This window comes from Hyaena hyaena, unplaced genomic scaffold (assembly GCF_003009895.1).
Source record: "Hyaena hyaena isolate Hyena2069 unplaced genomic scaffold, ASM300989v1 scaffold_1124, whole genome shotgun sequence".
NCBI classification, from domain to species: Eukaryota; Metazoa; Chordata; class Mammalia; order Carnivora; family Hyaenidae; genus Hyaena; species Hyaena hyaena.
Genome location: NW_024081758.1, coordinates 212,459 through 239,060, shown reverse-complemented (window position 1 = coordinate 239,060; position 26,602 = coordinate 212,459). Strand labels below are relative to the sequence as shown.

General features: G+C 35.7%; 1 protein-coding gene across 3 annotated transcripts in view; it reads right to left on the bottom strand.

The window, feature by feature from the left end:
• The window catches only part of SUCO (SUN domain containing ossification factor), a 90,164-nt gene that overhangs the window by 6,801 nt on the left and 56,761 nt on the right, over positions 1-26,602 (bottom strand). For 2 of the 3 annotated variants that reach the window (XM_039222419.1, XM_039222420.1), the window contains exons 16-22: positions 24,274-24,342; positions 23,398-23,488; positions 19,823-20,986; positions 17,139-17,226; positions 13,647-13,751; positions 11,099-11,253; positions 10,502-10,593 (exon numbers count right to left, since the gene is read on the bottom strand). In XM_039222419.1, coding sequence (XP_039078350.1) covers positions 10,502-10,593; positions 11,099-11,253; positions 13,647-13,751; positions 17,139-17,226; positions 19,823-20,986; positions 23,398-23,488; positions 24,274-24,342 — 1,764 coding nt within the window. The remainder of the gene's footprint in view (positions 1-10,501; positions 10,594-11,098; positions 11,254-13,646; positions 13,752-17,138; positions 17,227-19,822; positions 20,987-23,397; positions 23,489-24,273; positions 24,343-26,602) is intronic. The other variant, XM_039222418.1, reaches the window with a different exon arrangement.

Here is a 26,602-nt window from a genome sequence, read left to right as displayed (position 1 = left end):
GCTAGCCACTGCAGTTAGGGGGACAAAGGAAATTAAAACTATACGGATTGGAAAAGAAGAAACAAAATTCTCTTTAGTCTCAAAAGGTATGCCTGTATTCACAGAAGCTGCCACTCTGTCTTAACAACAAATAAAAAGCTGAACAAACTGAAAAATAACTCTTCTTAGATCCTTCAGAGAAGTGAGGTAATGAGGAAAACTACTGTCCCAAAACCTGGAGATAGGCAGATACAGAGAATCATCAACAATCACTTTAAACATCAATGGTCTAAATGCACCAATTTAAAGACAAAGATTGTTAAGAGTGGATCAAACACAAGACTGAACTATATGTTTTCAAGAACCTGGTTTAATTTTTTTAAACATTTATATACAGTGTTATATTAGTTTCATGTGTACAGTATAATGATTCAAAATTCTATACATTACTCAGTGTTCATCAGGATAAGTGTACTCTTAATCCTTTTACCTATTACACTCATCTCTTGCACCTATCTTCCCTCTGGCAACTACTAGTATGTTCTGTGTATTTAAGAGTCCCCTTTTTTCTGTTTCTTAAATTCCACATGAGCAAAATCATAGGCATCTGTCTGTCTTTGATTTATTTCACTTAGTGTCATATTCTTCAGGTCCATTCATGTTGTTGCAAATGGCAAGATCTCATTCTTTCTTATGGCTGAGTAACATTCCACTATATACACATACACCACATCTTTATCCATTCATCTATGGATGGACACTTAGGTTTGTTTCCATATCTTGGCAATTGCAAGATAACACTGCAATAAACATAATAGGGATGCATATAGCTTTTCAAATTAGTGTTTTCATTTTCTGAGTAAATATCCAGTAGTGGAATTACTGGATCATATGGTAATTCTATTTTTAATTTTTTGATGAACCTCCATACTGTTTTCCACAGTGGCTACACCAGTTTGCATTCCCACCAAAAGTGCACGAGGGTTCATTTCTCTCCATATCCTTGCCAACACTTGTTGTTTCTTGTGCTTTTGATTTTAGCCATTCTGAAAGGTATGAGGTGGTTATCTCATTATGGTTTTGATTTTCATTTCTCTGATGATTAGTGATGTTGAACATCTTTTCATGTGTTTGTTGGCTATCTGTAAGTCTTCTTTGGAAAAATGTCTACTCAAGTTCTCTGCCCAGTTTTAATTGTATTATTTGGGTTTCATGGTGTTGAGTTGTAAAACATCTTTATATATTTTGCAAATTAATGATCATTTGGAAATGTCTTCTCACATTCAGTAGATTGCCTTGTCATTTTGGTTTTCTTTGCTGCACAAAAGCTTTTTATTTTGGTGTAGTCCTAATAGTTTAATTTTGCTTTGGTTTCTTTTGCCCATCTAGACTGTCTATCTAGAAAAATGTTTCTATAGCCAATGTCAAAGATTACTGCCTATGTTCTTAAAAAAAATGTTTAAGAGTTTGATGGTTTCAATGCAGAAGAATGAAACTAGATCATTTTCTCACACCATGCACAAAAATAAACTCAAAATGGATAAAGGACCTGAACGTGAGACAGGAAACTATCAACACCCTAGAGGAGAAAGCAGGAAACAACCTCCTTGACCTCCACCGCAGCAACTTCTTACTTGACACATCCCCAAAAGCGAGGGAATCAAGAGCAAAAATAAACTGTTGGGACCTCATCAAGATTAAAAGCTTCTGCACAGCCAAGGAAACAACCCAGAAAATTAATAGGCAACCAACAGAATGGGAAAAGATAGTTGCAAATGACATATCAGATAAAGGGTTAATATCCAGAATCTATAAGGAACTCACCAAACTCCACGCCCGAAAAACAAACAACCCAGTGAAGAAATGGGCAGAAGACATGAACAGACACTTCTCCAAAGAGGACATCCAGATGGCCAACAGACACATGAAACGATGCTCAGCATCCCTCCTCATCAGGGAAAGACAAATCAAAACCACACTGAGATACCACCTCACGCCAGTCAGAGTGGCTAAAATGAGCAAATCAGAGAACTCGAGATGCTGGCGAGGATGTGGAGACACGGGCACCCTCCTACACTGTTGGTGGGAATGTAAACTGGTACAGCCCCTCTGGAAAACAGTGTGGAGGTTCCTCAGGAAACTAACAATAGAACTCCCCTGTGACCCAGCAATAGCACTGCTAGGAATTTACCCAAGGGATACAGAAATGCTGAGGCATAGGAGCACATGTACCCCAATGTTCATAGCAGCACTCTCCACAATAGCTAAAACATGGAAAGAGCCTAAGTGTCCATCAACAGATGAATGGATCAAGAAGATGTGGTTTATCTATACCATGGAATACTACATGGCAATGAGAAACAATGAAATCTGGCCATGTGTAGCCACATGGATGGACCTTGAGGGTGTTATGCTGAGCGAAATAAGTCAGGCAGAGAAGGACAAATATCATATGTTTGCACGTATAGGAGGATTAGGAGGAACTTGACGGAGGAACAAGGGGGAGAAGAAGGGCGGAAATGGTGGGGGAAGGGGAGAGAGGCAAACCATGGGAGACTCTTGAATGCTGACAAAAACTGAGGACTGATGGATGTGGGGGGAGGGGGGGATGGGCATGGAGGAGGACACTTGTGGGGATGAGCACTGAGTGTTATGTGGAAACTAATTTGACAATAAACTATTTGTAAAAAAAAAAAAGTTTGATGGTTTCAGATCTCACATTTTAGAACTTTAATCCATTTTCAGTTTATTTCTGTGGATGGTGTAAGAAAGTGGTCCACTTCCATTCTTCTGCATCTAGTTGTCTGATTTCCTAGACCATTTATTGAAAAGACTGTCTTTTCCTCACTGTATATTCCTGCCTCCTTTGTCATCTATTAACTAACCATATAGGCATGGATTTATTTCTGGGCTCTCTACTCTGTTCCATTGATATACGTGTCTATTTTTTTTTGCCAGTACTACACTGTTTGGATTACTGTGGCTTTGTGGTATATCTTGAAATCTGGGATTGTGATATTTCCAGTTTTGTTCCTCTTTTTCAAGACTGCTTTAGCTCTTTGGGATTTTTTTGGTTCCATACAAATTTTAGTATTATTTGTTCCAGTTCTGTGAAAAATGTTGGTATTTTAATAGGGATTACATTAAATCTATAGATTGTTTTGGGTAGCATGGACATTTTTACAATATCAGTTCTTCCATCCCATGAGCATGGAGTATCTTTCCATTTGTTTGTGCCATCTTCAATTTCTTTCATCAGTGTTTTATAGATTTCAGAGTACAGGTCTTTTAGCTCCTTAGTTAAGTTTATTCCTATGTATTTTATATTTTTGGTGCAATTGTAAATGGGATTATTTTCACAAGAAACCCATTTTAAATATAAAGATATAGACTAAAAGTATAGGGATTAAAGAAAGATATACCATGCTAACACAAATCAAAAGAAGAGTTAGGTATATTAATTTCAGATAGAGCAGATTTCAGAAAAATGAAATTATCAGGGATAAACAGCAGCATTTCATAATGATAAGAGGTTAATACTTCCAGAAGATGTGATAATCCTTAATGTGTATGCACCTCACACAGAATGTCAAAATATGTAAGACAAAAGGGACACATGAATTCACTATTATAGGTAGAGGCTTTAATACCTATCTATCAGACAGATCCAGGAAACAATGAATAAGCAAACAGCTAACCTCAATGATACCAAAAACTATTGTATTTCTACATTATCAGCAAGACACACACACACACACACACACACACACACACACACACACACACACACACACTACCATTTACCAGCATCAAAAAATATTCTAGGAATAAAGCTCCCAAAAGTTTGACCTTTTTGGAATACAAAGATAATGCTATATCCTTCCCAAACTGATATCTAGTCAACGTAATCTCAATCAAATTTTGTTTGTGATGAAACATTTAATAATAATTCTGAACTTTTATGAAAACACAGAATCAATAATGGCCAAGAAACCTGAAATAAATGAATATATTTAAATAAAATTTTACACTGGAATTCCTACCTAATGTCACATTACAAAAAAGTTAATTACAGGTAGATTAAAGAACTAAAAATTAAAACTGAAGTAAACATTTAAAAGAAAATTTTAAGAGAATACCATCCATAAACCTGGAGTAAAAAAATCTGTTTAACGAGAGATAAAAAGCACTAATCACAATGGGGGGAGGGGAGTACCCATATATTTGATTACATTAACATCAAGAGGAGCTTCTCTTATTAAAAAGACCCCAGTTACAAGACAAATCTCAAATTGAAATAAAATATTTGCAACATATTTAACCAACCAATGAGGAGGATCACAATCTTAAAAATCATAAACCAGTACAAAAGAGATAAACAATCCAACAGAAGAATAGGCAAAAAACAAAGTTGTCCAGGAAAGTCAAATGACTGAAAGGCATAAGTAAAGTTTTAGAACTTCATTAGTAATCAAGTAAATGCAAATTATAACTGCAGTAAGATTAATGAACACTTTACAACCTGAGAATCATGTGTTTGTTGGCAAGAACGTAGAATAATGGAAATTTTCAAGGCACTAGTGGAAGTTTATACTGTTATGACCATTTTGGAAAAGGCTGCCATCTGCTGACTTGCAGATAAGCATAAAGTACAACCCAGGAGTTTTATATCTAGGTAATATTCCTAGAAACTCATACAACTACATTCCAGTATACAAAGGAATGTTTACAACAGCATTATCTGTTACAGCCCCAACTGTAAGCAGCAGTAGAATGGATAAATACACTGTGAACTGGCCCATTACTGAAGTACTATATAACACTGAAATGGGATGCAATCATGTAGATGAATCTTGATTCTCTCTCCTACTCTCTGCCCTTCTCCCACTTGTGTTTTCTCTCTTTCCCTCCCTCAAAATAAACAATAATAAATAAACCTGACAGAATAGATTTAACGAAGTTGCAGGATACAAAACAACACACAAAATTCAGTTGTATTTCTATACTTTAATGTGAAAGAAAACTACAAAATATTGATGAAAGAAATTAAGGAAGATACAAACAAATTGAAAGACATTTCACATTCATGACTAGAACACGTAATACTCTCCATACTACCCAAATGGTCTACAGATTCAGCATAATCCCTACCAAAATCCCGTCAATATTTTTTTGCTGAAATAGAAAAATACATCCTAAAATTTATATCGAATCTCAGGGACCTCAAATAGAAAAGGCCATTTTGAAAAAGATGAATTGAGTTTGAGGGCTCACACTCTTGACTTCAAAATGTGTTACAAAGCTACAGTCATCAAAACAGTGGGTACTGGTATAAAGACATATAAGTAGACCAATGGAATAAAAAACGCAGAAATAAACTCTCACACATATGGTCCAATAATCTTCAATATAAGTAACACGACCTGTCAGTGTGGGGGGAAACAGTTTCTTTACTAAATGGTACTGGGTAAACTGGATACTGACATGCAAAAGAATGAAGTTGGACCTTATCTTGCAAAATATATAAAAGTTAGCTCAAAATGGATTAAAGACATAAGGCATAAAATTATATAACTCCTACAAGAAAACATAGGGGAAACTTCATGACACCAGACTTGGCAATGATTTCTTGGATATGACATCTATGTATAGGCAACAAAAGCAGAAATAGACAAATTTAAAATTTAAAAACATCTGTCCATCAAAGGACAAAATCAACAGTGAAGAAACATCTATGGAATGGGAAAATATATTTGCAAATCATAGATCTCATAAGGAATTAACATCCAGAATATATAAAGAAATTAGCAAAAAACTCAAATAGAAGGAAAAATAAGATAAAAACAGAGAGGGAGGCAAACCATAAAAGACTTTTTAAAAAATTTTTTAAATGTTTATTTATTTTGAGAGAGAAAGAGACAGAGAGAGAGACAGAGTGTAAGTAGGGGAGGGGCAGATAGGGAGACACAGAATCTGAAGCAGGCTCTAGGCTCTGAGCTGTCAGCACAAAGCCCGACGCAGGGCTCGAACTCATGAACTGTGAGATTATGACCTGAGCCAAAGTTGGATGCTTAACCGCATGAGACATCCAGGCACCCCTAGATTCTTAAATACAGAAAACAAACTGAGAGTAGCTGGAGGGGAGGTGGGTTGGGGGATGGGCTAAATGGGCGATGGGCATTAAAGAGGGTACTTTCTGGGATGAGCACTGGGTGTCATATGTAAGTGATAAATCACTAAATTCTATTCTTGAAACCATTATTGTACTATATGTTAACTAACTCAGATTTAAATAAAATTAAAAAGAAAAAATGAAAAATTTTTTTTAATTGAGCAAAGGATATTTCTCCAAAGAGGATTTACAAATGTCTACCACAGACATAAAAAGACGCTCAACATCACTATCTGAGAAATGCAAATCAAAACCAAATGAGAATTCACCACACCCATTAGGAGGACTACTATCCAAAAAACAAACAAAGAAACCCAAAAACAAATGTTGATGAGGATGTAGAGAAAATTAGAAAATTGTAACCCTTGTATACTGCTGGTGGGATTGTATAATGAGCAGCCACAATAGAAAACAGTGTAAAGTTTCCTCAAAATATAAAACTACCAGGGCGCCTGGATGGCTCAGTTGGTTAAGCGTCTAACTTCGGCTCAAATCACGATCTCATAGTTTGTGAGTTCAAGTCCTATGTCGGGCTCTGTGCTGACAGCTCAGAGCCTGGAGCTTGCTTCAGATTCTGTGTCTCCTTCTCTCTCTCTGCCCTTCACCCAGTTGTGCCATTTTTCTCTCTCAAAAATAAAAAAAAAATTAAAAACTACCAGATGATACAGCAATCCAATGTCTGAGTATACATACAGAAGACCTGATAGCAAGGTCTTGGATATTTGCACACTCATGTTCATATCAGTGATATTCACAATAGCCAAGAGTTGGAAGCAATCTAAATGCCTATCAACAGATGAAATGAACAAATTGTGGTGTATCTGTACAATAGAATCTTACTGAGTTTTAGAAAGGAAGGAAATCTGGTCGCATGTACAACATGGATGAACTGCGAGGACACGATGTTAATTAAGTTAAAAAAAAACAGTCAGAAAAACAAATACTTTATGATTCTATTTCCATGAGGTATCAAAAGTAATCAAATTCACAGAAACAGAAAATATAATGGCAGTTACCAGGGACTAGGAGGAGGCAGAAAAAGGGAGTTGTTTGATAAAAACAAAGTTTCAGATTTACAAACAGAAGAGCTCTGGGGATCTGCTTCACAACAATGCGAAAATACTTAACATTACTGAACTACATATTTAAAGATGGCAAATTTTATGTTATATGCCTTTTATCATGATAAGACAATAAAAGTAAGACATGGTCCCTTATCCCAAAGGTCACAATTGAAAATGAGGCAAGTACAGGATGGCTAAAATCAAAGCAGATCATAATGAACACCGTAAAAGACTGAATTCAAAAACGAGAAGAAATAAATGAATTAAACTAATAGCAAAACCAGAATTAAAGCCAGCTTCCTGTCCAATGTACTCAACTTTTTTTTTAAATTTTTTAATGTCTTATTTATTTTTGAGAGAGAGAGTATGAGCGGGGGAGGGGCAGAGAGCAAGGGAGACACAGAATCTGAAGCAGGATCCAGGCTCTGAGCCATCACCACAGAAGCTCAAAGTGGGGCTCAAACTCGTGAACCCCAAGATCATGACCTGAGCCAAAGACAGATACCTAACCTACTGAGCCACCCAGACACCCCTGTACTCAACTTTTCTTAACTGTAAAGATGAACCAAGATGACAAAGTTGTTTAAAATAGAATTCTATTGTCAGGTACAAAAGGTTATTTTATTTTGCCTTCAAGAGTTACATAAACTGAAGGATAAAAAGTAAAATAGTCATGATTTCAACTAATTTAAAATGACACTAGAAATGCTGAGAAGGAAAAACATCATTAACATATTTCCTCGTTATATAAATACAGCTAAAATAAGCAATGCATATACACCCACCCATGGGAATGGCTTAAAGACTAACAAAACTACATGTTAGTGAAGATGTGGAAGTGGAACTCTCAAACACAGCTGAGGGGACGGCAAATTCATATGCTACTTTGGAAAACTGTGTGATAGTATTTACTAAAGCTGAAAATACAAATATCTTATGATCCAGCAATCCCATTTCTGGGTATATACCCAACAAAAAATGCATACATTTGTTTATCAAATAGCAAACTGAAAATGATCCAAATGCTAATGATTAATTTGTAGTATATTTACATAATGGAATACTATACATAAATGAGAATTAAAAAACTACAGCTATACTCAATGACATGGTGCATCTCACAGTCAAATGTGAGAAGTCAAAACAGTGGCTATCCTGGGAGGGGATGGACAGTGACTAAAAAAGCACAAGGAAGTTTCTGAGATGCTGGATAAAGTTCTCCATCTTAATCTGGATATTGGTCACATAGGTGTGTTCATTTGGTTTATGAAAACTCATCAAGCTTTGCTAACAGACACTGAAAAAAATGCTCAACATCACTCATCACCAGGGAAATATAAATCTAAACCATGATGAAATACCACCTCACACCTGTCAGAATGGCTAACATTAACAACTCAGGCAACAACAGATGTTGGCGAGGATGTGGAGAAAAGGAATGCTTCTGTACTGCTGGTGAGAATGCAAAGTGGTGCAGCCACTCTGGAAAACAGGCTTCTCAAAAAATTAAAAACAGACTTACCCTATGACCCAGAAACTGCACTACTAGGTATTTATCCAAAGGATACGTGTGTGCTGTTTCAAAGGGGCACACACGCACTCCAATGTTTATAGTAGTGCTGTCAAAAACAGCCAAAGTATGGAAAAAGCCCAAATAAGCATCGATGTATGAATGGATAAAAAAGATGTGGTGTGTGTGTATATACGTAAACATATACATACAATACAGTATTACTTGGCAATCAAAAAGAATGAAATCTTGCCATTTGCAACATGGATGGAATTAGAGTGTATTTCGCTGAATGAAATTAATCAGAGAAAGCCAAGTATCATATGACTTCACTCATTTGTGGAATTAAGATACAAACAGATGAACATAAGGGAAAGGAAGCAAAAATAATATAAAAACTGGGAGGGGGACAAAAGACAAGAGACTCTTAAATACAGAGTACAAACTGAGGGTTGCTGGAGGGGTTATGGGTGGGGGGTGGGCTAAATGGGCAAGAGGCATTTAAGAGCACTTGGGATGAGCACTGAATGTTATATGTAGGGAATGAATCACTGGATCATACTCCTGAAAATCATTATTGCATTATATGCTAACTAACTTGGATGTAAATTTTAAGAAATAAAATAAAAAAAAAAAGAAAATTTCACCAAGCTTTATATAGGATAATTACATTTTCTTACATGTAACACTTCAATTAAAAATTTCAGTTATAGGGGTGCCTGGGTGGCTCAGTCAGTTAAGCGTCTGACTCTTGATCTTGGCTCAGTACATGATCTCCTGTATTTGTGAGTTTGAGGCCAACATCGGGCTGTGCACAGTCGGTCAGAGCCTGCTTAGGATTCTCTCCCTCTCTCTCTGTATCTCCCCTGCTTGCCCTCTCTCTCCCTCTCTCCCTCAGAATAAGTAAATAAAAATAAATTTTAAAAAATTTCAGTTATAATAAAAAATCAGCCAACAGAAGAAAAAGAGAAAAAGGCAGGAAGAAAGAAGAGTTTTACTAGTCATATGTAAGCACATGTGTAATAAGTTAAGTCAGTAAAGCTGTGTAAGAACAGTAAAACCAGTCCTGCTCAGCAATGATCACTCAAAAGAGTTAATCAACTGAAACATGCCACTCTATATAAACCCTAAAGGGAAGCCAATAATTATTAAGAAAGCATTCCTAAATGAAATATATAATTAATTTGGTTATTTTAATACTGCTATAAAGATAAGTCTCTTAATAAGTACTAATTATAAAAAAACTGATAAAGAAAAACAGCCACTCAGTATATATTCATTCACTGAATTTAAGTATTGAGGGTTAAGACAATGGAATGCTATTATAGACCCTGGCCTATAAATCAGAGGTAGACTAGATTTTTTTCAGAAAGTGCCTCATGGTCCTAAACTAGAGACAAAAGGGGTCCTACCTGTACAAGAGGAGGAGGCAGATAAACACAGGATGCTATGGGAGCACATTTAGGTTTTCCAAATCTGTTGACCTTTTTCAAACATCCCTTTCTAAAAAGAAATACTTCTAAACAGGAGCAGGTGCAAATAAAGCTACCAATGGCTAATTAAATTAAGCCCCTCTTCCTCACCCTCTAGACTTTTAGTAACAAAGACATATATAAAGTGTGAAAATGATAATGTGGCTTTGACAAAGCACAAACACAAAGGTTACTTGAACCCACTGTTCTATTGCAGATGGTTTCAAACACAACACTGACATTATACTTATGCCAGAAGTAAGCCACGTTCATGTGCATGTATACATACTGCATAAAAACCTACCTTCTTTGCCAGTTAACTGTAGAGACTTGGATCTGATGAGTGGGAATGAGGTTCTCCTTTTCAAATTCATATCATCATAGGAAGAGAAACACCTAAAACATGAAGAAAAATCAACACTGAGAACAGGGTAAACTACATATAATTTACTCTGCAGCTGGGGCTTGATGGAAGCTACTGAAAATTAAACATGTCCCAGAATACTAATCTCTAATGCAACACTCCAATTAATACTATTACATGTAAAAAAAAAAATGTTTTTAAGATCATTCTCTAAAAGTCGCTATATTAAAATAGCTTTTATCCTCTCCCTTTGAATTCTACATTCAAATATCCTTCACAACCAAAACATTTCAAGCGTTTAAGCACTTCCTATCAGTGTTATCTCTTTATTCCGGTCTACAGAACCTTCCAGGTACAGGACCATTTCACAGTTCCAATGATGTTATAACACTGCAGTTTTAAGACAATCATATGGGGAAAAATTATTTCAGTATTCCTTTATTCTGAATGTAAATGTATTCAAAATTGTAAAAAATGTAAAAAATTCAAAAATGTAAAAAACTCAGTAAAAAAAGGGAAATAAAATGCTAATATTACCTTTTAGGGCTTGGATACTGATTACTTTTAGGAAGTTTTGAAATATAATCTCCATCAAATTGAGAGCTGTTTCGACAGCGCTGCATACAAAGCATCAGTCCCAAGATAACACAAAGAACCAAAGATATGACAAGATAGCTTTGTCGATCTGAAACCTGAAAAGGATTTAATAATTATTATAGAGTTTAAGTTTTGTTATTATATAAAAATTATACTAGGAAAAAATATAGTGGGATATAAAATTCAAAAGAAATCATTTTCAACATTTTAAAATCTATTTCCAAACCATAAAATGCAGAGCATACTCTTAGAGTAAGTACTACTGTGAAGCAATGTCTTTTTCTTCATTTTCCCCCCAATTCTTCGAACATTTTCAAACCTAGGGAAAACTTTTAAAAATAGCACAATGAACATATTCATGCCTTTCACCTATGTTCACCAAAGTTAACATTTTGCCACATTTGCCCTGTCTTTTCATCTATACTATCTCCTCTTTGGGGAGGAGGAAAAAAAAAATCTTGCTCCTGTTTAGCCTTCACCATCTTCTAATACTGAACCCGCAATCACCCAGTTATTTAAGCCAAAAATGTGAGGGTCATCCTTAGTTCCTCATCCCACACATCCAATCTTTCAGCAAGGCTTGTTCTCTTAAATATTTCCTGAACACAACTCCACATTGTTCTCCTTGTAAAATTCAGTTCAAACCAACACCACCTCACCCAGGTTACTAAAACTAGATCCTGATTGGTTTCCTCCTCACTTCTATTCTTGCTGTTCCTCAAGAGGCAATTCTCCACAGGGCAACAAATGGGGAGCTTCTCAAAGTGATGTCAATGAAACGACCCACGTCACTTCTCAATTCTTTCCAATGACTTGCAATGATCAGAATAAAATTCAATTTCTAAATTGCCTACAATAGATCCCTGTCCGTCCTTTCCCTTATTCACCATACCAGCTTTCTTTCTTCCCTCAGATATATGACACTATTTCTTTTTTTTTAATTTTAGTTTATTTTTTTTGAGAGAGAGAGAGACTGAGTAAGGGAAGGGCAGAGAGAGAAGGATAGAAAATCTCACATAGGCTTTGCACTGTCAACGCAGAGCCCAACACAAGGCTTAAACCCACAAACCATGCGATCATGACAGGCCAAATCAAGAGTCAGACACTGTATCAATGGAGTCACCCAGGCACCCTGCACATTACACTATTTCTAATTGTGGGTCCTTTGCCCTAGAGTTCTGCTGGTAACAGGTTTGCTCTGACCCTAGGCCCATGTGGCTGCTAACTCTTCTTGAGTACTCAAGTTCTAATGCGCCTCAGATAAACCTTCCAAAATCACTCTAACTAAAGGAGCAACCCTTACCACACCATTCCACATGCACACATTTCATTTCTATCCCATTGTCCCTAACATATCTTTACTATATGTATTCTCTCTCTCCCCCAGGAGAGAGGCGCTTGTGTGGCTCACTGCTGTATGCCCCGAAGACTATATAGCTCACACCTCATATACACTGGATGTGCAAAAAATATTTAACAAGTCACTACAATTTTTGCTTTGTTAAGCAACTGAATAAGGCTTTCTGAGGTGAAAATGAAGTATCGGACGTCTGCAAAAGGCCTAACAGAATTGCTTTACAACCATATTTTATGTAAGACCTAAACTATGAATGCCTTGTTTTCTAAAAGATTATCATTATTATTATTATTTTTTTTAATATTTTTATTTATTTCTAGGAGAGAGAAAGAGAGAGAGACTGTGTGAGCAGGGGAGGGTCAGAGAGAGAGGGAGATACAGACTCTGAAACAGGCTCCAGGCTCNTTTTATTTTACTGGAGACATGGAAAATAATACTTGTAATGAATGAGCATAATTATATTTTAATACTGAAAAAGTAGCACAGACAAAGGCAACCACATTTTATTTATTTTTTTTAATTTATTTTTTTTTTAATTTCTAGGAGAGAGAGAGAGAGAGACAGCGTGAACAGGGGAGGGTCAGAGAGAGAGGGAGATACAGACTCTGAAACAGGCTCCAGGCTCTGAGCTGGCAGTCAGCACAGAGCCCGACGCGGGGCTCGAACCCACGAACCGCGAGATCATGACCTAAGCCAAAGTCGGACGCTTAACTGACTAAGCCACCCAGGCGCCCCAAGATTATCATTATTAATATATAAACTTTAAAATGCCACATTCTGGGGGCGCCTGGGTGGCTCAGTCAGTTAAGCATCTGACTTCAGCTCAGGACATGATCTTACAGTTTGTGAGTTCAAGCCCCGCGTCAGGCTCTGTCCTGACATCACAGAGCCTGGAGCCTGCTTCAGATTCTGTGTCTCCTCTCTCTGCCCCTCCTTTGCTTGCATTCTCTCTTTCAAAATAAAGAAACGTTAAAAAATTTTTATAAAATGCCACATTCTGGTGCTCTGAATGACACCAGAATGACGGTTTTGTTTGGTTAAAAGTCTTAAATGCCATGTTCTTAAGCACCTTGTCTTTATGACAACCTCTGCATATGCAGTGTGTCTTACAACACCAGCGGTAACAATTACCTCACGTTGTAATTCTGCTACTGTTGTCGATAGGTTTGAAACAAGCTGTGTCATATTGGTCAACTGTGCCTGTAGTAACTGGATGGCTTCCGTTTGCCTCTGATCCTTTGATAAAGAAAGAAAGAAGTATTATTTTTTTGTGTGTGCAAGTTTCATCTGCACTTTAAATGTGCTGTAAATTCAAATAAAATCATCTGGAAATATTACTAAGTTTCTCAAGAATTAAAAAAAAACATATTAATAAGAAGCTCTTAATGAAATAATATGGTAAAGTGGGACCAGAAATTAAAATTAAAAAATCTGAGACTGTTCAACCCTCCTTCCCCTCCCCCTCCAAGAAGCCATTTTGCCATTTACTGTTACCATGTAGAATATTGTCTGATACAAGTTAATAAATTACTTTTCAAGTTAATTTGGGCTCCATGTGTATAAACCAGCATATAGTCAGCAATATGCAAACTATTCTGTCAAATTTGTTTTTAAACCAAAGCACAAAAACATGTTGAAAAATTTTTGAAAAATGTTTTTGGATATAAAGCAGGCACATACCAAGCTTTTACAAGTTCTATTTTATTGCACATCAGGATAGTAGTTAGGATGTCACATAATCAAAAACCTACACTTGATGAGCAAGTCAATGCTAAAACATCACCAATGAAAATCAATCAAAAACACCGATCTTTCCAGCTCGAGATTTTAGAAACTTTTGTAATCAACAAACATGTCTTTACTTAAAATGTCATTTGCATGTATATTTTAGGCAAATATGCATCGCATTCATGGTCAGGAACCTATATCAGGGAGACTGTACTGAAAATTTCAACTTACTAATGGATTTGGGAGGAGGAAAACAGGACAGAAAGTAAAAGAAATCAGGGGCGCCTGGGTGGCTTAGTCGGTTAAGCGTCCGACTTTCACTTAGGTCATGATCTCGCGGTTCGTGGGTTCGAGCCCTGCGTCGGGCTCTGTGTTGACTGCCGGCTCAGAGCCCGGAGCCTGTTTCAGTCTGTGACTCCCTCTCTCTCTGACCCTCCCCTGCTCACGCTGTCTCTCTCTCTCTCCTAGAAATAAATAAAAAACATTTAAAAAAAAAAAAAAGAAAGTAAAAGAAATCTAACACTTTGTGGGTCCCTGTATGAAGCAGCTATATAACCATTTATCATTCCAAGCTAAGTTTTTCAAATTTAGATTTAAATACATTTTTGGGGGCACCTGGCTGGCTCAGTCAGTGAAACATCCAACTTTGGCTCAGGTCATGATCTCACAGTTTGTGAGTTCATGCCCTCCATCAGGCTCAGGGCTGTCACCTCAGAGCCTGAAGCCTGCTCTGAAGTGTGTGTGTGTGTGTGTGTGTGTGTGTGTGTGTCTGCCTCTCCCCTGCTTGTGCTCAGGTCATGATCTCACAGTTTGTGAGTTCATGCCCTCCATCAGGCTCAGGGCTGTCACCTCAGAGCCTGAAGCCTGCTCTGAATTCTGTGTGTGTGTGTGTGTGTGTGTGTGTGTGTGGGTGGGTGTGTGTGTGTGTGTCTGCCTCTCCCCTGCTTGTGCTCAGGTCATGATCTCACAGTTTGTGAGTTCATGCCCGCCATCAGGCTTAGAGCTGTCACCTCAGAGCCTGAAGCCTGCTCTGAATTCTGTGTGTGTGTGTGTGTGTGTGTGTGTGTGTGTGTGTGTCTGCCTCTCCCCTGCTTGTGCTCTCTCTCTCTCTCAAAAATAAATAAATAAAACATTAAAAATTAGACTTAAATAAAATTTAAATCTCAACTGTGTTGGGTGGGCAGTGGGGGCTGCTTGGGGGAGAGGATGTATAAAACTGTAACAGAAAGTTTCACTTACTTCCCTTACTGTGATACACTGTGGTATGGTACTTTCTATCCTACTTCATCTTTTTAAGATGCTTAAGGTGACTCATTAAACTGTTTGTTCTGACTCGCATTTGACAAATACTGATAAATTCCAGACAGTTACAAATATTTAAAGAAAAAACTATGAAATTTAATAAGCTGATAACACTTCTCATCAAGACTTATCCTCCAATACTGTTAATAACACACAAAATTATTTAAAAGTACTTAAATAAGTCTTTGAGACATAAGGCACATATATTATACGTATTGCGAAAAGAAAATATAGATGGGAAATCATTTCAACCATTAAAATTAATGAAGAACCAATTAAATACTGTGTTCATGGGTCAGAAGTCAGTATGTTAAGACACCAATTTTCCAAACTGATCTATAAATTCCAACAAAATCCCAGTCAAAATGGAAATAGGTTGTTTTTTGTAGCAACTGACAAGCTGATTCTAAAATCCATATTAGCCAAAACTATTTTGAAAGAGATGAACAAAGTTGGAAGATTCACACTATCATAAAGATACAGTAATTGTAACAAGCTGGTATCAGCATAAAGATAGATGAACAGATCAAAATAAAGGAATAAAGGAATATTCATGTTTCTTCATCCCCATCCCCACCAAAAACTAACTTTGATCCTTACTTTGCAACATGTAAAAATTAAAATAGATCATAAGCCTAATGTAAAACAAAAACGATAAAACTTTCAGAAGAAAACAGAGGAAAAAATCTTTATGACTTTGGGCTAGGGAAATATTTTATAGAGCAAAGAGAAAATGGGCTTCAACAAATTATAAATTTCTGCTCTTCAAAATATATTTTTAGAGTAATGACAAAACAAATAATGAAATGGGAGAAAATATTTGCAAAGCATATCTCTAATAAAGGATTTGTATTCAAAATACGTAAATAATTCTCAAACTGCAATTTAAAAAAAAAAAACACTAAAGGAGGATATTTGTATGGAACCACAGTTGTTATGTGTCAAGAGTTGAGAGTAAGATGGAACTAAATTCTGAAACCTCTGGCTCCATCACCCCATCTCATCATCCCCTAGTCCCAGATAAACTTAGAAAAATATAAAATTTCCTCATTGTAGTAACACACTGTAAAAACTTTTAATAAATATCTGAATACTACAATACTGAAATCATGCAATACTGAAACTGTTTAAAGTCAACATGACAGGACAATGGCCACTACCACTAGTCATATGGCATCACTGTATGGCTCCAGGTGAGACAGAGAAAAAAAGAAGAAATGAAAAGGTATGAGGATTAAAAAGAAGAAATATAGCTGTTCTTATCTACAATCAATCAGACTGTCAGTGTCAAAAACCACAGAAGATTTGAGTTTAACAAAGTAGCATTAAAAAGTCCACTGCACTTCTACTGTGTATACCCACACAAAATCTGAAATGTAATAGGAATAATGCTCAAGAAAATTTTCTCTAGATAGAGAGATATAGATGCTAACAGCTAGAAAATTTCCCAAACATGACATCCTCTAACAAACTTAATCATCACTCATCAGGGGAAGAAATGAACGAACACTACTTATCCTTCTTACCAGTAAAGGCCTACAGAATTCAGAAGAAATTAACATAAAAAGTAAATAAGGCTTGAAGATGACCAACCTGCTCCTCTGCTATTCTTGAAGTATTCTGAAGTTTTACTATTGTTTTATTGAAAGCCTTCTGCATTTCTTCCATTTGTTTTCGATACCTGTGAAGTAAGAAATGATTTAAATTAGCTTTAATTTATTAATTTATTACTGCAAACACACTTTTGATTTCAATATGTGAGATAAATCTACTCTTTGGAAAATGACTCTTATTGAGGCCCGGAACACTTATAAAGGTAAAAAATCAAGAGGTCCCTTAAGGTATTTGCTACCTTAGCATCAATTATATGCATTTCACTGCTCTATAAGATTAGTCACATTATTGATCAATTTACGACAAAAGAACCAAGAATATACAATGGGGAAAGAACAGTCTCTTCAATAAATGGTGTTGGGAAAACTGGACACCCACATACAAAGGAATGAAAGTGGACTGCTCTTTACACCATATACAAAAAGTAACTCAAAATGGATTAAAGACTTGAATGTAAGTCCTGAAATCATAAAACTCAGAAGAAAACATAGATGGTAAGCTCCTTGAAACTGAGCTTAGTGATGGTATTTTTGGATTTGACAACAAAAGCAAAGGCAACAAAAGCAAAAATAAACAAGTGGACTTTACATCAAACTAAAAAGCTTCTGCACAGCAAAAAATCCCATCAACAAAATGAAAAGGCAACCTGCCAAGTGGGAGAAAATATTTGAAAATCATGTATCTGATTAGGGGTTAATATCCAAATATATAAAGACTTCTACCACTCAATAGCAAAAAATTAAACCCAATTAAAACACTGGCAGAGGATCTGAATAGGCCTTTTCCTAAAGAAGACAGATGGCCAACAAGTACATGAAATGATGCTCAAAATCACTAATCCTCATGAAAATACAAATTAAAATCACAATGAGAGATCACCTCACATCTATCAGTATGGCTATTGTAAAAAATATAAGAAATAAATGTGTTGGTGAGGATGTAAAGAACAGGAAATCTCTGTGCACAATTGGTGGAAATGTACATTGGTGCAGCCACTTCACAAAACAGTAGGAAGGTTTCTCAGAAATTACAAATAGAACTACTATATGATCCAATAACTCCACTTCTGAGTATTTATCTGAAGAAAATGAAAAACACTAACTTGAAAAGATATCTGCACTCCCATGTTCACTGCAGCATTATGGACAATAGCCAAGACATGGAAGCAACCCAAGTGTTCATCAAAGAATAAACGGATAAAGTAAATGTGGTATCTGTATAACAAGGAATATTATTCAGCCATACAAAAAGGAAATCTTGCCATCTACAACAACAGGAAAGGAACTTGAGGGCATTGTGCTACGTGAAATAAATCAGAGAAAGACATCTATTCTATGATCTCACGTACAGGTGCAATCTCATAATAACCGTACTCTCAAACATATAGATACAGAGAACAAACTAGTGGTTGCCAGAGGTGGGGGATGGCAGATGGGAGAAATGGGTAAAGTGGGTCAAAAGGTACAAATTTCCAGTTATAAAATGAGTTAAGTAATGGAGATGTAATGTATAGCATGGTGACTATAGTTAATAATACTCTACTGCGTATTTGTAAGTTGCTAAGAGAATAGAAGAATAGATCTTAAAAGCCCTTATCACAAGGAAAAAAAATCTTGTAACTCTGTAGTAATGAACGTTAACTAGACATAATGTGTGAACATTTCACAATATATACAGATATCAAATCACTAATTGTATACCTGAAATTAATGTCAATTATATCTCAATTAGAAAACAAAAAAAATTACTAGTGATTTTTGTGGTTTCCTTGCAGAGGCTGAGGGGGCAGGGAGAAGTAGGTATTAGGTACCTATCTGTGGGCATGCATGCACATGCACACACAACTTGCCAATAAAGTGTATGTATGGATTAGGAGGAAAACCATTTGGATAGAATGATGACCTTATTGACATCTCCTTAGAGGCACCTTGACTGAAAAGGAGTAGGGAAAGGTGTGTTTCAGACTCCCTGGACATTTATTGCCTAGGTGGTTATAAAATGTTGGAAAAGGAGCCCTGAGGACCCTGGACACTTAAGGGATAAAAAAGAGCAAACAGGTATGAGAAAAATGGAGAACTATGCCTGGGACTCTAATCACTGCATAAGCACACAGGCACTATGAGCACAAGAGCATAAATTATCACAACTAGAACCAAGATTCTAAGACATATGAAAGACTGCAAATGTTGCCTAATCATCCAGTTCAGTCCATTTTAGTCTTCACTTATTTAAACTCTTAATGGATATCTTACCTAGTTCCACTAAAGGCTTCAACATCCATAGTTTATACAGATATTACATATACAGTATAGATACACATGTTATATAATACTATAATGTCCCCACAAGTACTGTGAACCCCAAAGTGAAAGTGGCTAAAGTAAAACTATAGAAGGAGAAACTGACTAATTCAACTTGTTGTTACCCTAGTATGTAGATATAGATATATAGATATAGGTATTACATCACTTAGTACTTCTAAAAAAGAAAATCAATTCTTTAAGTCCTTGATCATCAACATCCAAGTAACTTTCTCTCTCCAACTAAAATGGCACTGACTACTGTATCATGAGATAATTAATCCTCTCTTCCTCTCATCACAAATCAGACTATGCCTCTTACCTCACTATGCATAGTGGACTGTGCTAATTGATAAAGCTTACCTTTGGCTAAGCTCCTCCAGATAGCGACCACTGAGAGACATGTTAACTTCTAAGGCTTTTATACGATTATTAAGTCTCATAAATACTGACTCCTTTTGGTTTGATCCATGTACAAGATTTCCATTAGTGTATCCTAGATCTGTGGAATTTTGCAATTCAGCATAAAAGTCTGTAGCTGTCCTCTGTAACCCTCTTAAAAGGGCATCTTCCGGAGACTGTTCTTCCTCTTTCACTTCAGGTAATGAAGAAGAATCCGTAACAGGAGTCAAAATTTGCTTTGGTGTGTCAGCTATGTTCATTTTGGCTTCCCCATCTTCACTGTCTGGCATAGTAGCTGTGTTTACAGGTGGCACTATTGTTTCAGATAGCTTTGTGGTAATGTGCATGGAGTTTTTATCTTCTTTTACAATGTTATCCATTACTTCATGAAGTTTATTTGTTTCATAGATCACAGTTGGCTTTTCTACAGAACTATAACTCTCAGACTTTTTTTCTGTTTCATTATCAAGCTCAACAGAACTCTCTAGGGGGATCACTTGAGACGGTGTAGGACCTGCCTCAAATTTAACAGGCTCAGATACTTCTATTTTAGATAATGAATTGATTTCTGGGGTAACATCTAAGAGAAGAGACTGAGAAACAGTTTGAGGATGGCTTGGTTCAAGCTCAATTGCATCTGCACTGTGATTAATCAAATCACCTTTGTGCAGACTACTTAAGTCACCTGGAACAATCATTTCAGCTTCCTTTTCCTTACTCTTACTGTCCATTTCTCCACTTGGAGGTGGCAAGACTGAAACATCCACTGATTCTTCAGGAAGCAGCAGTGGTGGTTGCGCTGACACAAGATGATCTTTTTCTTTTTTCACAGCAGTTCTGCTACGTTGCCGATAAAGAGCAACTCGGACTGAACACCATTTATATATGTATTCCGAAAAACTAGAAATACAACAAATTGTGGTCAGTTCACTGCAAAATATTTGTGTCTCTGACTCAAACCAGGGTGATGATTCATCCTCCTGTTCACCACTACCCAGAAGGGTCACTGTAGATGGACTTGCCTCCTCTTCTTCCTCTTGAACTAGCTGTACAATGGGGCTCTCTTTTGGAGTATCTGGTGACGACAGCTCTGTATCATGTATGTGTCCTTCAGTGGTTATAAACCTAGAAATACATATCATAATTACATATCACTTTAATTAGAAATGTAAAGTTAAAATTATGTTAAAAAATCAATGCTTCATACATTAAATAAAAGGAAGACTGAAAATACAGAAGAAACTGAAAACTTTTTTTGATGAATTTTTCCCCTACAAATCATTTTCATTACAAAAACAAGTATCATTCACAAACAGTAACAGAAAGGCCATACAAATCATACAATCAGCCAGGTGACTCAAATCACCATATTTACTAAATAAAACTTACTTTTTAAAAATATCTATTTAAGAATTGTTTGTATGTGGATTCTAGAACTAGAATCCAAGTTCTAATACTTATGAATGCACTTTGTGTTTAGGTATCCTACTTTCAAAAGATAGCTAGATTTCTCAAAGAAAATTTTTCTGTGGATGATTAGAGGACTTCCAAGGCAGCATTACACACATATACAGACATACACACACACACACGATTATCTGCATCTTTCCCTCCCCGACTCCCCAAAATAGTCTTAATATCATTTGGGCTAATTTTCTATTACTTAAAGCCAAATACTTAGCCACCCTAATATAAATTCTGGCTAAAAATATATAGTGCCCCATCTGTAACTCAATCCCGTCTTGAAGCCCTAGAATATGTATGTAAGGTACATACATGGGGGATGGAGCTGGTGGGAACAGTGCTGTAAACTACAATGTGTGTGGTTCATTCCAGGATAAAAATAATGAATTTCCAGATATGGTCCTTACAGCACAAAAGGTACACTTTTTTTTTTTCAAATAAAGTAATTTGAATACCCTTTTAAAGAAACATTTTCGTATACAATTATCCTACTCTAAAAAATTACTAAGAATGCCAGGAAATGTTTTTGAATAAAGACTAATCTTACAATAGCAATGGTAGGAGTGAAACAGTATCTAAAAAGCTAGATTTTCATCTTGTTGATAGTAAAACAGTAAATTAGATTACACTTCTTTAAATAGATGATAGATAATGTCTAAACATCTTCTACTGCTTACTATGTACCACATAAATCATGACAGTGAAAATGAGCAGAGTCTGAAGAAGGGGAGGGAGAAAAACCAAAGTGAATTAATTTGGTGCATTAAATTATATGCCATCTGTATATACTCTAATTGGAGCTACACTTTAAAAAAACTCAAACTTGGAAAAAGAAAATCGGTCATCTTTTCATAGTAACTTAACAGTGACATCCTATCATGGATTCTTTCATTTTCATTTATTTTCTTCAAAGTATTTCCATATAATCAGCAAAAAGAATTTAAAACAAATATAAAAAACATTTAAAAGGAAATAGATTTTATACAAAAATAACTACTAAAATCAAACTCTAATATAGAAAAGTAAAAACTACATTAGTGTGCTGTGGTATCTTTTAACATTCATGTGTGTACATATATAAAATCAGTTTCATTTAGTTTTGAAAAATAAGAACTGAAGAAGCCTAGTTACAAAAATTGGAACTAGCAATCACAGTAGCTTTCTTAGGATCTTCTAGGAATCACTGACACATAATGCTATTATTTTCTCTTTAATCATCCAATAAGTATCTTTAGTCTCTTTTAGAATTGACACAATACAAGTTTTTCACTGTGTCCTTCAAAGTACAAAAATCTCACCTTTGAATCAGTATGGTATTTAGGAATTACAGCTAGAACCATACTCACTGCAGGTTTCATTATATAATTCCTGTTCAAATATCTTATCCTGTTAAGCAGAGTTCTGAGAAAAAAAAGTATACCTAGTGAAATATACAAAATTTATAGTAACTATACCCAATTATCTAGTCATTATGAGCTTATCTGTCATAGATAAGTAGAGCTGGCAAAGAACCTTAATCATCTCTGGAAAAGACTAAGGAAATGAGGATATTTTATGTTAACTACATGACAGATATTCCTCCCCAAGGTGCCCCACTGCAACCTGGGGAAAGGCCTCTATCAAATTCAATTTTAAAACTAAACACTGTAAGAGTTTGTTGTGTGACAAACATATAATTTAAGAATCACTGCTGTAGGTATTTCAGGTACCTTTATAGCACAGATATTTAATCAATGTTTTTAAATTTGAACTTAATAAAAGCAAGCTTTTAAAATTTGTCCTCAAACCTTATACCTGCAGAATTAGGCCAATTATTTGCAATAAGGAAAAGATTCAGTGTTGTAAATAATAAAAGTAATACATACTTTCAAAACAACAAACATTTGGTCTGGAGTAAGTGCATTCCTAGGACCCAAAAGGCAACTCAAAGGTATTTTAAGTGGCTGTGGAATGCCTGCCTTATGACTCAGAGCTTTCTATAGATTATCATTTCACACACAAATCCAAAGTATCTTTTTATGTACACTTAGCTCTCCATTTTAACAGAACTCTAATATCACAACAGAACTTACTCAGGTGGTGGAACAGGAGTTGAAACAGGAGCTAAGTCGGGCATTTTAGGTGCAGCTGTGGCAGTGGCATTCTCAGATAAACTTTTATTTCCTATTTTAAGAAAGATACCCATGTTGAGTTTAATTTTAAAAAGCTATACCATGAAGATATTTCACTATAACAAGTAAAGAACTTTAGTTTCTGGGGAAGAAAAAAAAAGTCAAACAGATTTGCTACTGCAGACTTTATTTTCTTCCATCAAAGTTCTTTTAGAAAGAAATGATCATGCAAAGTCAAAGCTACAAATAATGCATATACTTTCTCAACTTCTCAGGTAAGTAAAGCAAGTCAAAAGACTATAAATATCATGTATTCATACATGATTAACATGACTTCCAGAGACCTAAAGGAGTTACGAAAGAGAATGAAATGTATGGGTCATTTTAAGTTTGCACTTGGAACTAAGTATTTTCTAAGAGCAAAATAAGGCAAGATGGTTTCTCCTTGCTACTGATATTCTTATTTGGCATTCTGTAGGGGGGAAAATCACTTTCTAAATTGAGTAGTTATTTGATAAATAAGAGAAAAGCATGCATGAAGTACCACTGGAGCATCAAACCCTCAGGAAAGAAATAAGGGATAAAATGATTACTTCTACAGCAAGGAAGAGTCAAAAAACAAATTCATGAATTTTATAGACAGGAGGATCCTTATTATAAGAGAGAATTTGTGAAATTCAAATCAACAACAAATAATAGAAGACTGGTAAGTTCCTTTGCATCATCTCTTCATTTCTAAATGAAAAATCATATTGCTTGGCTTACTAATGAATTTTCCTAACTAGAATGACCCCTTGAGTATCAGAGATTTAAAAAACCCATAAAATGATTAGGTACCTTCTGTCAGGTCTTCAGTTTTTGCTCCCAGAATATTAGCGGCAATATTCACCATATTTAGAATGGCATCTAAAACAAAATTCAATCAGAAAAAATACCAATACACTTAAATATCCTTATAAAGTTTAATATCAGATAGTAAAAAAAAAAGAAACCATTTATAATGGTCTTTTGTCATTTCTTTGGATTAATTTCAGTCAGAAAGTATAAATCTGAATTTTTACGTTCAGAAACCTAATTATACATTTTTTGGTAAAGTTTCCCCAGAGCTTCTGCCAAAATAGCATCTTCAGCACATTACAAAATTCAGGTAAAATTCAACATATAGCCTGTACTGAGACAGGGAAAAAATGTGAAAAGCAAAATTAGTATTGTATAGGAAAATTTACTTTTTTAAGGGTTTTACAAATTAGAACAAAAACAAAAAAAGCTTGAAGCAGCAGTTTCCCTCAATAGGTGATTCTTTCAGGTATAAATAAACAAAATGGGAAGATTATTATCCAAAGGAAGGCAGAAAAATTTTCCTTTCAACTATGAACCTATCTTATCTATTGATAATATGGTTAAATCCCAACTTGACTGCATAGAACCAAATGTCTTTGATAACTTTTAATGATGTTGAATGGATAATAAATGACACAAATTCTTTTGTGAATTGGGTGGGAATGAGCAGGTAAAGCCAAAGTCATGACACCTTCTGCATTATCTAATCTTGGACATTCCACTTGAAGTTAATTCACCAGTAACAGGTATTTCTATTAAAATATTAAGATCTGGCAAGGAATATATCTTAAGCCTCATCAGTTATTTTTGTCCTGGTTTCCTTTCCTAAGAGATCCATAGGGTTTTCATTACACTTGCAGCAAAAACCACAGGTGTGAAAAGCAGAAAAGGCTCTAAGGGAGGAAAGCTGGCACACTATCTAGAAAGTTGAGAAGCCAAGCACTGTCACCTGGAGCTGATCTTATAAAGAAAAAGGTTTTAAGGCAGGAGAAAGTAGCAGGAAATTTTAGACAGTTTCAAAAGTGATAACTAGTAGATAGTCATAAATTTTGAACTTTACATCATAATTATAGTTCTACATATAAAGACAATTAAGCAGTGGTACTTTGCTCCCAATCATTAGCATAATACACAAAAGTTTTGTACTTGCTTTATAAATGTCTAGGATTATAGGTCAACCTTGCCCTTCGACCTGACAAATTGGTAAACAAAGAAGCAGTGTTGATTCTTAGGCTAAAGGCATGGGAAAAAACAGGAATGAAAAAACCGTATTTCCTCACAAACCAAGGTAAAGTAGCAATGAAAATTGTTATTTTCCATAAACCCACTTTTAATGTCAACCAGTATTCCAACAGTAGAAAAGATTTGCAAATCATATATATGATTAGGGGTTAATATTCAAAATACATAAAGAACTTATATTGCTCAATAGCAAAAAACTAAAAATTCAATTAAAAAACTGGCAGAGGATTTGAAATAGGACTTTTTCCAAAGAAGACCTACAGATGGCCAACAGACACATGAAAAGATGCTCAACATCAATTGATTATCCGGGAAATACAAATCAAAACTACAAGGAGATATCCCCTCACACCTGTCAGAATGGCTAAAATCAACACAAGAAACAATAGGTGTTGGTGAGGATGCAGGAAAAGGGGAACTCTCTTGCAAACTGGTGCAGCTACTCTGGAAAACAATATGGAGGTTCCTCAAAAAGTAAAAAACAGAAATACCCTATGATCCAATAATCACACTACTGGGTATTTACCTCCCAAATACAAAAATATTACAGTAAGGGTATACATGCACCCTGATGTTTGTAACAGCATTATCTATAATAGCCAAATTGTGGAAACAGCCCAAGTATCAATCGACTGATGAATGGATAAAGATGAAGTGTAAACGCGCGCGTGCACACCACACACGCACGCGTGCACACACACACACGCACACACACGAACACTACTCGCCCATGAAAAAGAATGAAATTTTGCCATTTGCAACCACATAGATGGAGCTACAGAGTTTTATGTAAGTGAAAAAAGTCAGTCAGAGAAAGACAAATACCATTTCACTCATATGTGGAATTTAAGAAACAAATGAGCAAAGGGAAAAAAGAGAGAGTGGGAAGCAAACCAAGAAAGAGACTCTTAACTATAGAGAACAAACTGATAGGAACCAGAGGGGAGATGCATGGGGGGATGGGTAAAATAGGTGACGGGGATTAAGTGCACTTGCTGTGATGAAGTGTTGTATGAAAGTGCTGAATCACTATATTGTACACCTGAAACTAATTACACAGTATATTAACTGGAATTAAAAAACT